This window comes from Macrobrachium rosenbergii, chromosome 52 (assembly GCF_040412425.1).
Source record: "Macrobrachium rosenbergii isolate ZJJX-2024 chromosome 52, ASM4041242v1, whole genome shotgun sequence".
NCBI classification, from domain to species: Eukaryota; Metazoa; Arthropoda; class Malacostraca; order Decapoda; family Palaemonidae; genus Macrobrachium; species Macrobrachium rosenbergii.
Genome location: NC_089792.1, coordinates 15520423 through 15537313, shown reverse-complemented (window position 1 = coordinate 15537313; position 16891 = coordinate 15520423). Strand labels below are relative to the sequence as shown.

Here is a 16891-nt window from a genome sequence, read left to right as displayed (position 1 = left end):
ATGCATATGATGGTTCCTGTTCAACAGGGATAAAGACTATTAGTGAAACAAGAAGCAGTTGTAATGAAAACCAGGTTTTCCATAAACTTACAGATATGGAATTTTGTTTGAAGCCCCTCGTATATGTTCTAGACAAATTTTTTTTTATTTTCATCCTGCTTTCTTGTTATCTTTAGAAAGGTGCAATTCATTTAAAAACTTTTCTCCAATGTAATTTGACCCAGACCCCTAAATGGAATGACATAGTTGACACTTAAAATAATTCTGTAAGCAAATACAGTATATGTTGTCTGGTTGGTTGAGAACAACTTAGAGATTAGCATGAACTTTGACTATCTCTTGTTCGCTCTTTGCTTCAGCTTCCGAAGACCTTAACCACTGCAGGTGTGAGTCTGATACTTTCATTTCTGCTTTTTAGACAAGTTTAGAGACTTTTGAATTTATTTTGGCAGGTTTCTGTCTAAACCTTCCCCTCATTCGGCCTAGTAGTCCACGAGAGGGTCCATTCTACCTTCTATCGAGTAAGGCAGTATTTTTTTTTTTTAGGTTTTACATTGTAAAACCTGTCAATAGCATGTAATTTCTTGCATTGAAGGCCATCTTCCCTCCCATCAAATTGAATGCATTACAGAACTATGTCAGCTTGAGAACAAAGCAAAACTAATTTTAGGCAGGTGAAACTGTGCTGGTATACGCCCCAATATGAATGAAATCCTATTTTCTTTTGAATCAAAAGTTATTTTTTTTTTAAAGTGAAATTCTCAGTCATTGTGTCCCTTAATCCTCAAGAGGTTACATACTTGTAAAGGTTTACCCCATCAGGTTACAAAAAATTTAAAATGATTTTTTTACTTGGTGCCAAACGGTCCCAAAAGAAAGAAAAAAAGCATTTAAAGGGCACAAACCCATGTTTAAAGGTCCAAAATCGGACATTTGCTGGCTACTGAGACATAATCCTCTGTTGTCCATTTTCACTTTTATGGTCCCTAATCCATTTTTTTTCCACTTAATATGAACAATTTACATGAATTTCTCTTACAATGTTGAAATTAAAGAAAAGTTTTTTTTTATTCAGTAATACAACTTAACTTACAAACTACATTTCCTTTTTTTTTTCTTTTTTTCTAGCACTTTTACAAATTTCTAAGAGTATGATATTATTCTTCAAAACATGGTTCCAGACATTGTGGAACATGACATTCACGGCAGTGGAAGCGTCTTTTTTACAAATTTCGAAGAGTATGATATTATTCTTCAAAACATGGTTCCAGACATTGTGGAACATGACATTCACGGCAGTGGAAGCGTCTTTTCTCTGCTGTGGTTGACGATTTATATGTCAGCACGATCTTCCTCCATGAAGACTAATAATAAGGCACTAAGGACATTGTATGGCCATGGGCGTGATTATTATCATTATGATAAAAAATAAATGGAAGTAGCCCAATCACATAAATGAGCCCAAGTCAAATCAAAAGTAGCCCAAAGATTTGCAAGTAGCAGATTGTGAAATCTGGGTGCCCAAAGGTGTAAAAAGTAGCCCAGTTTGGCAACCCTGCATAAGACTCGGGCACTGTTGCATTTCTGGAGGTTTGCCAAGTGCCCATCCAACATAAACAGTAGCCATACTACAAAATAAGGTGTGCAAATTTTAAAACCTTAGAAGGTCATATGACATGGATAGCCTTTTATGGGCTAAAATACCAAAGTAAAAAAATTATATATATAAGCATTGGTTCACTTTTGTTTGTTTCCTTCTCAAAAATTTGATTTTGTCCACATTTATGTAGAAAATTTTTAGGATTAAAGCCAATAAATCTATTTTTATAACCAGTTCATTTTGAATATAACATTTAATAAAATTTATTTATAAAACCCGAAATGGCAATGTGCTTAAAGGACTTAAAATAAAATTTATTTATAAAACCTGAAATGGCAGTGTGCTTAAAGGACACTGTGTTAAGAAAACAATGCATTCATGTAATATCCCTTTTATATAATAAACAAAGACTATCTTTATAACATTATATTGCAGTAGCCTACAACCCATGAGTACCATCACATTTTATTTTGTTACACTTTTTTGAATGCCTCCATTTATTAGTAAAAATATTTCAGTGAGACCACAGAGTGTCAATTCTAGACACCTGTATGGCTTGCCTGAAAGACCTATATACAGTATATGCTGATATGAGTTTTAAAGTGTACACTACATACATATTAAAAATATATATATATATATATATTTGCCTTAAGAGTTTACATCACATTTGGCTGAAAGAATGAGTTTGATGCATTCATGAAGCCATACATTTTGTTGCATTTTGAGAGCTAGGACAGAACAGCTTGAAATATTGTATGATTAATAGGGGTAGTTGTGAACTACTGCTTTTAATTTTTCCACATATATTCATATGAAGGAAAAATAATGTGTAGTTTAGCAACATCAAATATACAGTATATAACTCGGCACAGAAAGCCAACCAGTGGACTCTGTAAAGGCCCACTGGAGAAAAAATTAATGAAACTGCAAGACACCATACATCAGAAATGACACAGCTGTTATGGATAACTTCATAATTTCAGAAGCACTGGACATCCAGTATGAAGTTAAACCATACATATAAATTCATGCACTAAAATGGAAGTTTTTAGGTTGAATTTGGTTTCTGTTGTTTACACAACTCTATTACAACTAATGCATGCAAATTTTGGATATATATTAAGGAACTTCTGAAAACATACCAGCTGAAAGCTAAAAACTATGGCCCAAGCTATCGCATAAATATCTAAAATATACTCATGAGTTTTATGTAGTTAAGGTTCTTTGCAAATTTTACTGCTTCTGCATTAATATTTCAAAAAATAATTCAAGAACAAAACTGTTATACAAATTCCCAGATATTTCATTTTGAAAATTTGCATAAATATAGTTTATTTTAATAGCACCAAAATGATTACAGTATATTATACTGCAGTAGTTTAAGGAGACCACCAAGGCACATTTCTAGACCCATAGGACTCATCTAGGGATTTGTTCCTAAATGTAAGGTGAGTGTGAACCAGGAAAAGTTAAAATTGAAGTTCATTACAGAGAGACCAAAGGGACTGGATCATCACTGAGCTGCTTGAGACAAGCTCTGGGAGAAAGATTGTAATTATTTTCATCATTACTTTCAAGTAGTGGTGTTACTTGAAAGTAATGATGAAAAACCTGACTTCATTTGCACTGCCTAACCTGAGTTTAAGGTTGCAGTTTTCCATTTGTATATTATTTGAGAACTGTTTAAAAAAATCCAAAATGTGAATGTGATCAAATACTACCGAGTGAAAAAACTACAAAAGCCATTTTATTATGTAGATGATAATCAGTCACCAATAAAAAACTTTTAATTTGATTATGCATTATTACTGATAAACATTGTTCACTTGACTACAATTTTACAGCAGACTTGCATTTAGCAAGGAAAGTTTAAGGGTCATGTTACAGACCAAACAAAAATTCCAGTGAAATTTTACTTTGTGCTTCATATGCTTTAACCCTCACATTTAAAAACATTCCACATTTGACAAAACTTTAACAAACAACCAACAGACTTTAAATAATACTTGCACTGCCACATCTACTGATTGCAAAACTAAGCTAAAGTTATATCCTTCATGTAATATAAATGTATCATATTTATTCAAATACTCTACATTTACAGGTTCACTTCAATCCCACGAACTACACGACTGCGAAGTTTCCAAATTTCCTTGAAGTCTAATCCAGTAACACCTCTCCTTAAGGCAATCTCTTCAACCTCCTTGGCAATACTTTCCTGGGATGTCCCACGTACATCAATGTAGTTACATTCTGAAGCTGCATAGTGGCAGGAAATGGCTTTGCGGAAGTGCTGAAAATAAAGTAAGATTAAATTATACATCTCGGGAAGGTTTCAGAGTTAAATCTTTAAATTTTAGTGGATATCTTTCCAGTACAATTTCAAATTAATGCAGGAAGAATGCAGGGGAAAAAATTAGTAGCTTTGTAACAGCAGTTAGCCAGCCAATTAAAGTACAGATGATTAGGAGCCCACATAGGCACTGGAAGCCTTAGATGGGGACTTCAATAACCTGAATGTAGACTACACACATGAATATACCACAACATAAGCCATTTTAAGACTTTTAAGCAAAACTTTGGCTGAAGAAAACTCTGACTACGGCCAGGTTAATTAACAGAACTGTTCCTTATGTCTTTCAATTCTGTTAAGCACTCTTCTATCACTGATCAAGGAATGGGGAAAGCTCTAACAGTAGCCAACTTGTGGCCACCAACTATGTTCCTTTTCAAAAAGTAACTGGTAACTTTGTTTGTGGGAGAAACTTTAATAACACTCATACTTGTTACCACTACAAAAAGCTCTTTGGTCTGCAGAACAGCAACATGGGTTAGGTGGGTAATTTGGTAAGTTTGGTGGAGTTTCCATTACTTAAGGCTGACAGTTTGCAGTGAAGTAAGTTAGGACATGGTAAATGGGTACTCCTTTCTTGGCCAAACGGCCTAAAAGTATCTTGCTCCTATATCTAAATTTGTGTGCATTTTCATTTTTTCGTTGAAATCAGTCACCATCCATTAAAGAAAATTACTTTCTTAGTCTCAGGGTCACTGCCACCCCAGGAAATAAGATGAATGAGCAAGCCATACCACATTTCTGTCCAGTTCCCTTGTGCAGTGTGAAAAACTGTAAAACAGTATATATGGAGGAAATATCAGGAAAGGGTATTAAAAGGTAGCACTCCATCAGAATGTGACCACTGATGTTCAACTTACTGTACACTTACTGAAAGACTGCAGTTTTGGACAAAGATCTAGTATAAACAGGAGACCAATTTTAGTCATGATCTTGCAGATTTTTAAAACTTTATACACATGTACTTGGTTCACAAGAACCCAATAATTATAATAGTCTTGTACTTAACTATTCTATGCTATAATAGCTCCCTAGCAACACCAACATGACAGTTCTTTACAGAACACACTACTCTGCAGGGAGCCTACTCCATTTTCTTAGGAGGCATCATCTCATTCTTTTGTGTGATTCACTTTCAGCAGATGCATACCGCAGTGGTCTTCCAAGATCAGCAACACTTTGCAGTTATGATGATTTGTTTTTATATTTTTCACTGGTGTTGTTAACACACTACTCTGCAGGGAGCCTACTCCACTTTTTAGGAGGCATCATCTCATTCTTTTGTGTGATTCACTTTCAGCAGATGCATACCACAGTGGTCTTCCAAGATCAGCAACACTTTGCAGTTATGATGATCTGTTTTTATATTTTTCACTGGTGTTGTTTGCCTGCATTAAGTACCTTGACTTATTTTTATTATATGATCATTTGATGTGCTGGTTTTTCAGTATTTTCATGAACAGATTTTTTCAATTTTTAATATATGAATTTTATAGTGTTGAATTACTATATATGCCGGTGTATAGGGCAACCTTTAACCTTAAAATATCCCTGAGATTTTTAATGATGGGATAACCTCGATAGTTGTGTCAATAGTTAACTACTGTTATAACTATTGACACTGTAAACAAAATGACTGTAATAACAGTAAAAACCATAGGAAATTCAAGTGAATCCCTAGTGACACCATTATTATAAGGCAATATTAGATCATTTTGTTATTGATACTTACTATACAATATCCTTTTAACATTGATAGATAATTTGAAGTAATTAAAAAGGGTAAATTGGGGTAGTCAAAACTTTATGAAACAGCCGTGTTCGTAGTTCCCAGTGTGCTTGACTTACGAGCCTTGCTGTTTACTAAAGGCCAGTGAATGGTTCTTTCCTCCATCCTCTTACCAAACTTCTCCCACTACAGAATAGATTGGCCAGCACACTCCTTGAAGGGGGAAGCATGCTACATACCTTCTCCCTTAAAAGGAGCACACCACCTGTGCAGGTCTACCATTACACAAGAAAAACTTCCCAAAAGGGAGCCCACAATCATTGCAATGGTCTGATCATGTTTTTTCCTCCATTTCAGAAAAAACAAAAGGCAAGAAACACAATGCAAGAATGAAGAAACAAGAAAAAAAACTTGGCCAAATGCATTCAACAATCAAAGCTAGGAAGACTGAGGGTAGTGTGTGTCGTTTACTCGTGGTGGAGAAGAAACCGTGAATCGTGACACAGCAAGTGAGGGGTATTCCTTCCACTTACCCCCCAATAATGGCTCCAGCTTATGCAGAATATATTCATATATAAGGCAATGGTTCATAGTTCTGTAGGACCGACAGCATTTTATTACTGGCATTAATGACAAAATATTTGTCTATAATTCTTACTCCTGCTGGATAGTTAATATAAACATTTAACATATGATTTTTACACTCCCCCTGGATAGTTAATATAAGCATTTAACCCTTAAACGCCAACTGGACGTATCGTACGTCGACTAAAATTGTCTGTTGGGTGCCAGTGGGCGTATCGTCACGTCGACTACAAAAATTTCAACCTCGGTCAACATTGATTTCGACCGAAATGGTCGAAAAAAAAAATGCAATTATAAGCTAAAACTCTTACATTCTAGTAATATTCAATCATTTACCTTCATTTGCAACCAGACAGGAAGTCTCTAGCACAATATTTTGATTTATGGTGAATTTTTGAAAAAACTTTTTGCTTATGTTCTCGGGGTAACTCAACCGAACATCTCAGAAATTCTTTCGTTTTTTGTCATAATGTTTGCACTGTTTTATAATAGTGTTACCATAAAGTTTTATATATGAAAATGTGTGCAATTTCATGTAGAATACAACAAAAAATAACTCATGGTTATAGCTTTTATCAGTTTTGAAATATTTTCATATAAATCACGATAAGTACAAAAAATTCTACCTTCGGTCATCTTTAACTCAACCAAAATGGTCGAAAACTGCAATTGTAAGCTAAAACACTTAAATAGTAATATTCAATCAATTACCTTCATTTTGCAACCAACAGGAAGGCTCTAGCACAATATTTAGATTTATGGTGAATTTTTTGAAAATTTTTTTTTTTTACGTCCGCCAACAGTTATGAAAATTCATGCATCATTTTGTGATAATATTTTCTGTGTTGCTTTGATTGTTTTACAATTTGTTATATACCAAAATCATCGTCAATTTAATGTACAATACAAAGAAAAAAATAACATTCTGTTAGCATTTACCTTCGCTTTGCTCACAGTACGATTTGTATTTACTAATTATATATGAATTTTTTTTTTCGCTCTGTCATATATTTCAATATTTATATATGATAATGATATTTTTTTCATTTCTGATGGTTGCATACTAAACTAAAGGCAATGACAAAAAAAGGAGCCAAAAATGAACTCTTAATCTTAGTTTTAAGCATGCTGTGATTTTTTGAAAAAAACCTTTTCCGCTTCGGCGCTAACTTCCGAATGCAGCCCAGTATACAACAGACACTTTTGTAAATAGAGGCTCGACGTTTAAGGGTTAACATTAACTACTACAATGGAATGCAATATTTTTTGTACTTTAATTAAACAAAATTAAAGATACCATAATAAACAGTTAACATGGAAATTTTATATAACCAAATAACAAACCATATAGTGACAGGAAATTTAATGATGTGTATGTTCATATTTCTAATGAGTATTTAAAGGGGTATTTTCTCATTTTTATTGAATTTTTTAAAAGACAGACAATACCATACAATACTTTTTTGTTATACTGCACTTTTCATACAGCTTTATTCATAACTGTATATTATTCTTGTTGGTGGGAATAGGGGTTAGTGAAGTTTACTGATGACAGAATCGACAGAATTAAATATAATTTTAAGATTTCTCGGTAAGAGAAAAACCTAAACTTCAAAGGTCTGGACCACAAGCCCAAAGATGCTTTAAAAACATACACCATGTACTGGTGACACTGTTGTTCCTTTGAAATATTAAAAATTTTTATAAATTCCACCCAAAGTAAAGAAACACTGAATTTGGTTACTCTAATATTACCTCTGTGCGATTATCTCCAGAACCATGAAGCAGGATAGGATGGAAGAAAACTGTATCACCTTTTTCCATGCATAACATAGCTTTGGGCTCATCATCAAAACCACGAACTCCATGGTACATCTTGTTTACCCCATCCTGTGAAAGTAATACAGAATCATAATATAATGAATCTAAAATACCAAGAGAAAACTAGAAAGTCTTAGAAACAAACAACCACTAATTTCAGCTGTAACCTAAAGTTTTTTTCAGCTAGACTGTGTATTTGACTTTGTACCAAAAAAGTACATGTTTGGATATGCAATTTTTTACTAAGAAAGTTACAGCTTGTGAAGTTAAATTCCCCTTTACAAGCCCTGGTTATACAGTCATGGTATTCCGAGCCATACAGTTAAGGTTGAATAGAGCCATACAGTTAGGGTATTCATGTCAGCATGTAGCCCTGTTTATTGCAGGAGATGGACACAAATATTCAATTGTAACTTCATATCAATGACTTAAGTGCCATGCATGTCAATGAAACCACATCACATACTTTGTAATTTGATTTACACATACTTTGTAATTTACAAGTATTGGAGTTCTATAAAAGCTAAGTCTGTATATTACCCTAATGAAATATTTTGTATTTTGCAGCCTTCTTGAGTTTTGTAAACTGTCCAGAGAGAACAGACACAGGAATTCAACACCAGTTGTTTCATTACATACTCAAGGAAAATTTATGAGCCAAGATTTCTAATTTTTATGCATTACTATGGTAATTAAAAAAAAAAAAAGCTAAAGAATACTAGTGTTTGTTACCTCCCATTCTGGGTACTCATGTTGCTCAAGTTTTCCTTTATGAGAACCTGGGAGGACAAACAGGCACCCATTGTCATTGTTGATCTTCTCCATGGCTGTCCAAGCACATACAATTCTGTTTTCTGGTCTGAAGGAGGAAGAAAGTAAGGTATCATCATGTTTGCATAGAATGACAATATACATTATATACATGCTACAAGTAGGCAGAAAGACAGGCACAATAGTTTTACAGCATACAAAAAATATAATTCACACATGGAAATGGTAGAAATATGATATGCCAGTGAAACTTAACAAGCATCAATAAAAATGCATTTAGAACAAAGTGAGGTATGTATTACAATGAGTGACAAAGTACAGTACTCGAGTATATGCAGTTCCCCTTCAGAACTGGAGCATAAAGCAGTATACCTTTACCAGAGTTGTGAAATATAAGTCAATTCACAGTAAAATGACTTGGAGGTCTATGTAAGTTACTTTTAAAGTGATACTCTTTATTTTGCAATGGCAAATTTTTCTACGCCCAAAATGATTTTGCACTTGGAACTAATGTGATTTGGGCATATCCAAGCAACACAAATTTTCATAGGAAAAATCTGGAAAATAACTATAATTCCCCAGTATTGTCAAAGGCAAAAGAAAAGACCAGCAAGACTTTCTGTTACTACACCTGAATGGGAAGTAGTGTAAATCCTGATGGAGAGGGTGTCGGGAAGTCCGAGTACCTGGATCTGGTGGTTTGTTAATCAACATGGTGTGCATAGCCATGATGTTGGGACCAGTAAAACATTCAACATAGTCCAGAACCTGTAAAAAGGGATTCTGTTCAGAATCAGATTTTCTCAATGTAATGCTTTAAAATTACTTTCCTCCATTCTAACTATGCACAATTCAATGGCTTTGTCATTTGCAATCTCAAGACTAAATAAACAAAAAGATTAATTCTTTGCATATTTCTCTGATAATCATACATTTCAAGCATCCATTATGTAGCACTTGGAGATTTTAAAGTACATTGCCAACAGAACACTAGTCATGCTTTTTTATTATGGTTAAAAGATCCACAGTTGCATATACCTATGTATATTTATTATATTAACAGGAACTTGCAAGTTTCTTCTGTGCCTCTTCCACTGTATATGCATTACATACATTTGTTATGTACATATACTACTATGGATCTTTTACCCATTGTAAGATACATTCATACAGTAATCAGTATTTCTTTATTGAAAATTTCTAAATGGTGTATATAGTAACAGTACTTCCTTCAAAATTATGCCACCCTGTAATTCTGATACATGTTACTTGCACCTATTGTATGAACAATTAATTGTTGAGTATACTAATTTGATCCTTGTATCAGGTACACTAGACCTTGTACCACTAGGCATCAGAAACATGAGTGCAGACAAGGAAAATTATGTAAAAGGTTTTTTTTTCAGTTTTTATGCAGTTTAGTTGTACTTTCATCTGTGGACGAATTTACGGCAGGCTCATCCTCTTTGGCATGATCTGAATTGCCTCCATCACACAAGATGCCCATGGTCTTGTTGTTGTTTCCTACAGTATCCATGGTAATAATAGTACAGTAGTTGCTGTGGCACCACCTGAAGCCTCCTTATCCTTGCTGACCACAGCTTTGCCTGTAGCTATGCCAAAGATAACTGATTCTGGTCTTTTGTCCACTGCTGTTGGTTGTGGGCCTTGTTTTGATGACATTCTTCTCCTGTAGACTCAACAGTGAGAGGCCTCCACTAACTTAATTGCAGCCAAGTTCCTAACCCCACCCTAAAGTACTCTGAACAGCTGCTGTGAAGGATCTTCTGAACATGTGAAAAGAGAGACCAGTGCTGAACCTTCTATCAAGCCTTCTGTTGTTTCAGGCCATCAACATTCATGTATGCAACACTGCCTGGGGTGTAGTCTTGAGTTTGAGTTCTCACTGAAGTAGTAGCAGCTCTTGCAAGTCCTCTCTGACATGTTGAAAGTTGCTGTCCTACTCCCCATATGATTGTGGTTCTAGAAGGGACTACTCTCTTGCTTAATGTCCCTCTGCATCAGTTCACTTGCATATTAGCTCTCTTCTGGCAGCTCTTGATTGAAAGTAGTGCTGGCATCCTATTGTTTGCAATTTTCTTCAGTATTATCCAGTAATAACGTTTCTGCTCGCAGAGCTTAATGTTACTCGTCACCTCCTGTGCCCTACAACTTTGACTCGTCCTTAAGTGTGGCTTCTTCCCAGACTCCTTTGCCTGAACCTTTTGGACTCTGGAAACCCACCAGCATGCCCACCACTCCTCAGGCTCTATGAGGGCTAGATTTGACTGCTGAGGATAGTGCTGTGTTTGCTGAAGACTCAGAAGATGATCCTATGTAAGATCTGTGCTCGCTTCCTAACAATAACACTTCCACAAAGTTCCACAACTGGACCTGTGATTTGTATAACATTGACCATGCCTCTTGATCCCTTAGTGAAGCCTCAGTTGCCAACTTAAGGAGTGGTGATCAGGAGTCTGAAATCAAGAACTTCAACTCTTCCTTTGGCTAAGTCCTTAGTTGCCATCCAAAATGATCTCATGATTCATTGGCAGACCATTTGTTCCAGTAGTAGTTAATAGCACTTTGTGTGTGCTCCAATCACCTTGCATTGTCAGATCAGTGTCAAGTTTTACAGGAATCAGAATTGTTCCTCAAACTTGATATCTGACATTTGTCTTAGAGAACATTGCCAGAGATACCACCGACATAATATTTTATATGGAAAATAGAAGTACCTATGCTTCTATGTCACATCCAGGTCAAATAGTGTCAGTTTCACTATCAAATATAGTGGCATACTATATAACTTATTGTTCTAAACCCTTGACCTAGCCACAGTTTTTGTGCCATGGTCTTCAGGGTCTTGGGGTTTTTAATCCAATGGGTACTTAATTTTTTAGACACTCAATTGAGACCTCTGTATGATCATTAACGAGTTATCTTGTACAAATTATACTTATTTTGGTCTATCACAAGATATCTCTTATGCTTAGTTTTATTCATTTTGAAAATATGCGTTTCAAGATCAGTAAATGATTCTTCGGTATCACTGTCGGCATGGTAACTTGCCATAACTGGGCTAAAATAAAGTCAAGAGACTAACAAATTACACGACATCAACGCAATAAATCAATAACATAACATGACAATGTCAAATAAAACAAACTTACCTAAAAAAGGTGAAAAGCAGCCAAAAACAAACAAACAAACGACCAGGATGGCCAATGAAATGCTACTAATGACGTGTAGTCAGTGCAAAAAAAACCCAAAAAGTCAGTCTCGAAAACTCACGACTTCCAGCAGCAAGTACCACTGCCAAAATGTATGATATAGCAAGAAATATCTCTAGGAAGCCTTAAAACAACACTGTGGATCAAGAGACATCTCGTATTAGTCCTATATTAACATTTAACTTTTTTAAGAGATATCTCATGGTAAGTCCAAAAGTTTTAGAACACTGATCACAAGATATCTCAGGTGAGTCCATTAAGGGGTTAATAAGCAACAGGTTTGTTCTATGCACAAAAAAATTTTAAGTTTCATAATACAATCTTATTAATTACACAGAGTATATCAGTAACAATCCCTCTTACTGGTTTTTTATCTGGTCTTTACAGTAAAAGTGTGAAAGCGCCATGTGAGCTTGGAATGCCTTGCCTATCTTCTCACTGATTTTGTCACAACTGATCTTGACTTCAATAAAAAGTGAAAAGATTACTGGGTAGAATAATTTCTGCACAAAACCTTGTGATTCAAATAACTGTAATTCAACATTAGTTACAAAAACCTTCAATGAATACTGGTAAATGCTATGTACCTGAGGTAACATGCAGTGCTCAGAGAGAACCTCGTCCCAAACAAAGTCCTGAAGTTTGTTGACAACACGTTCAGCTGCTATGTTTGTCTTGTCCTTCAGTGCTATATCCTTCATCTTCGTCATGCCTGCAGTATCAACACGACCTTCTACCAGGTCAAGGAACCTATCCCTGTAAGATACAGATAATTTTCTAGATCTCACAAACTCTCAAGTGCAATCACTGCCTAAGAGTAAAATAATCAAAGGTAAACATGCAATTTTTATCTTCTTTACAAGATAAAAATTGTATTTATCCATGACCCTTAATACAGTAAATGTATGTTCATTATGATTACATTGCAATAATTCAAGCATGAAAAACTATAAACAGCTATCATCTTAAGCCTCACTGAAATTTTTCTCCATCTGCCAAGATATCTGTTCCCTCCCAGGAATTGAACTTAATTGGTAAAACACTGTTATACAGATCTACCTGACTTTGTGACAATATCATTGTCCCTATGGTAGCTTAGAAATCAAAATTCATTCTTATTATTGGGACCACTATAATTTTAAATGGAAATCTGATTTACTTCATGATGCAAGTTCTAATAAATTATATACAATATTTTATGAAATGGGTCTCCAGTATTTTAAGAACTCAAAAAATCCTTATCACTGATGACAGACTCATTCTGATTATTATGGGAGAATTATTTGTTATCAACCTAAGAAACCTGGTAATACAATTCAGCATTCATACACCTATATACCATGTTATTCTAGAGAGTATTTGGATATTAAGTTCCTACTGTACATGCAGTATCATGAATCATAATTTCAAGGAGCCATGTAAGGGTAACCAGCAAGTTGAAATTTGCTGAAATTACCATTACTTGAAAACTGTTTCTAAAGAAAATGGACAGTGAATTAAACAAGGTATTTCAGAAATACATTTCAGAAAAACAATTACGTGAGAGTTTTTAATACAAAACCAATAACTTAATCATACACTGTATGTCGATTATTTCCATCCTGAAACCTTACAAATAGAACAAGAACAAGTCAAAAGTTTCTGAAACCTGACAAATCATTCAACATCCAATCATGACAAGAGGTCAAGATGATTTTAATCACATCATCTGTATTTTTAACCACACTTGTCAGCAGGCGACACAAAATCAAAGGCACAATGGATTATCCTGAGAAACACAAAGTTATAGGCTCTAAGTCTTGGCTACTTCCTCTTGATGCCTTTGATTTACATAATACTTTGCCACATGTGAACTAGCTGCCTTAGCCAATGAAAGTGTTCTTTTTGAAAAAAATGTTTCTGACTAACTTCTGGAGAGGGACAGTCTGCAGTGTCATTCCTCAAGTCTGTCTTCTGACAGTAGAAACATAACTTGAGGGGGTCACTGGACAAAGTTTCTTTTCAATGAAGAGAAGACAAAGGATGGCAATGGTTCCTAGATTAGTCATTTCAATTTTTGCTATGAAACCTGGTCTCCACTAAAAATCTAATGGTAACCAGAATTGCAAGTGTGACCTTCTTAGAACCTTGTTAATTCCAAAAGCTGTCTAAAACAGACCAAATGTCCAGAGAATTATCTTTGTCAGTGTTAGGTCCAGCAAAAATAAAAAGAGGCTTCGTAAGAATCTTGAGGATGAGGACTTATAAGTTGGAATGACATTCATTCACTTATTCAAAAAGGAATCATTTTGTTAGTCATCAACCTCCTGGGCCTCTGAGTGCCCAAAAGGAATCAATATCAGACTGACAATGATTCATTATATGGCTCTGCTTCAATTCCTGGATGATTTTGTACAAATGCTGATTAAGAGTTGTCCCAGGAAGAAAGGAAGAAGAAGTAAAGGATGGTCAATTGCCGATTCCTCAAGATCATCCATTCAGGGACTTTGTTGTGGGCCATCCTCCTTACCAGAGCTGAAAGGTCTCTCAGATACCATTAAATGTAGAAGATGAGATGGTCCTGGCCTTTTGGAGAATCTAACTTTCTGTTCTTGCAAAGACAATCTGATGAGGAGGTACTTTTTTGTGAAGAATGCTGTCCTTCAGGATTGTCAATGTGGAAAGCTCCCTTACAATGTTCTCCAGGAACAAGAACAAGTCAAAAGGATCAGAATGCTAAGGTGAGGCAATCAAGTGAGACAAGAGGTGAGGTAGCAGAATCTTTAATCACAAATCTGTCTTCATCAGGAGAAATTGTCAGCAGGCATTTAATCAATCACAGTGCACAATTATGAGACCTGATACTAAAGCAGGATCATCCCAAGTCTTGGAGTTGCCTCTGATGCCAACTGTTCATCTTTAAAGTGAACTATGGGTCCCAACAAATGTTTTTTGGAGAAAAAAATTAAATAAACAAAGTTGCTGTCATGAGCTCATGGTTGTGTGATCATCAGTGGTGACAGCTAAAAAGAAGCTGAGGGTGCTCAGGTATAGTTCCTTTTCAAATGACAAGACAATCCCAAGTCTGGCAACATTCTTATAATCGAATGAAATGACGATGATAAACACTGACATGCAGACTGAAAACAAGCTGAGAAGGCAAACACATGAGCATCACTTGTATTTGCTGGTTCCTTTGTTAATTCCAAATCCTCATTTAAAAGAGTTGCAATGTCCAAGACAGTAGTGGCCTTAGTCAGGCTGAATAAAGTTGGTAGAATTGTCTGTGCTAAGTAGAATTGCCTGTGCTGAGTTACTTATAAGTTTGATGACTGAGGGTTTATTTTTTGGGGGGCTTTTTATTTCCTTCAATCCAGAAAATCTTGCAGAGCCATTCATCCACTTCTTGTTAGGAAGCCTCAGAATGGCAAAGTCCAATTCCTGTATCTAAAAGCCAAAAGACTGCCAACCTGCAATGATTCAAGAATATCTCCTTCCTAAAATGAAGCTGCATGCTGATTAAGTTTTCCCAGGAAGAAAGAGAAGAAGAAATAAAAGGAGAGTCTTTGAGAGAGCTCAAGAGAGATCCTTTCAGAAGAGAGAGAGTTGAGAGTCTCTCCTCAGAGAGAGAGAGAGACTTAAGAGAGAGAGAGAGAGAGAGAGAGAGAGAGAGAGAGAGAGTGGTCAGAGAGTCATGGTCACTATCATTGAGAAACCATCTTAGTAAGTAATCATACATTTAGACATCTGACCAGAGCCACAGGCATCTGGGTTTATGTGAACAAATAGCTTATCCTAGTCCAGCATGGGGAAATGATCACAAGAATTTAACAACACTAGCTGGTGGATGCATAATTAATAAAAATTTATTGATGGTATAAAAATCTGTTGCTTGATAGGTCCAAGGTAGCATACTATTCAAGCCACAAACTGAGACCAGGAGAAATGGTCATGGCATGTATTTAATCTATCATCAGTACAGTAGGTATTACTGGAGACCTGAATACTGGAAGAGGAGCAGTCAATGCCCAAGGAGTTGCATCAATCATCAACTGTGTAAGCTTAAAGAGAACTAAAGTTCCTTACAAATGTCATTAATACACTAATTAAATACACAAAGTTCCTTACAGCTGAGCCAAATAAAAGTGATCATCAGTGGTTACAGCTACAAAGCAGGAGTCAAAGAGGTAAGCCATCAAAGGACAAGACATCATTCCAAGTCTGGCACTCATTCACCATAACCAACAATGACGAAACTTACTGTGACATGCAGACTGATTACTTTAGATAAAGAAGGCAAACACATGAGCATCAGCAATATTTGACTGTCTTAATTTGCAAATTCATTTAAAAGAGTTGCAGTACTATTTTTATACATTGTAGGTTATAGGGTAAGTTTGAACACACTGCACATTCCAAAATTCTCAAGAAACATAGAGTACAGTATTTCTAATGTTCTGATGATTAGTTTTGGTAAACTGACATTAAAAAGATCACTGAAGAAAGTTTCTCTAAGCTAACCACTCTAAAGAATACTAAAAGCTATTCTGTAATAAACAGCAAGACTGCCAACCTGATGATCATGAATATCTCCTTTTAAAATATCTGCAGGTTAATTAATTTTGCCAGTAAGTGCCTAAACTATATGAAAGGTGACCTGAGAGAGAGAGAGAGAGAGAGAGAGAGAGAGAGAGAGAGAGAGAGAGCTGGTGGATGAGATTAATATCCTATCTTTGCCCTCCCGCCAATTTGTAATCCTAATCTCATCACAACAGCTAAAAAAATTTTAAAAACATAAAAATGACCAGAGCAATAAA

General features: G+C 35.4%; 1 protein-coding gene across 4 annotated transcripts in view; it reads right to left on the bottom strand.

Moving 5' to 3' along the window:
* Positions 1–1975: 1975 nt before the first annotated feature.
* The window catches only part of LOC136833713 (phytanoyl-CoA dioxygenase, peroxisomal-like), a 35224-nt gene continuing 20308 nt past the window's right edge, over positions 1976–16891 (bottom strand). For all 4 annotated transcript variants that reach the window (XM_067095921.1, XM_067095920.1, XM_067095922.1 and 1 more), the window contains exons 4-8: positions 12683–12851; positions 9494–9630; positions 8824–8950; positions 8026–8160; positions 1976–3896 (exon numbers count right to left, since the gene is read on the bottom strand). In XM_067095921.1, coding sequence (XP_066952022.1) covers positions 3702–3896; positions 8026–8160; positions 8824–8950; positions 9494–9630; positions 12683–12851 — 763 coding nt within the window. In that variant the 3' untranslated portion in view covers positions 1976–3701. The remainder of the gene's footprint in view (positions 3897–8025; positions 8161–8823; positions 8951–9493; positions 9631–12682; positions 12852–16891) is intronic.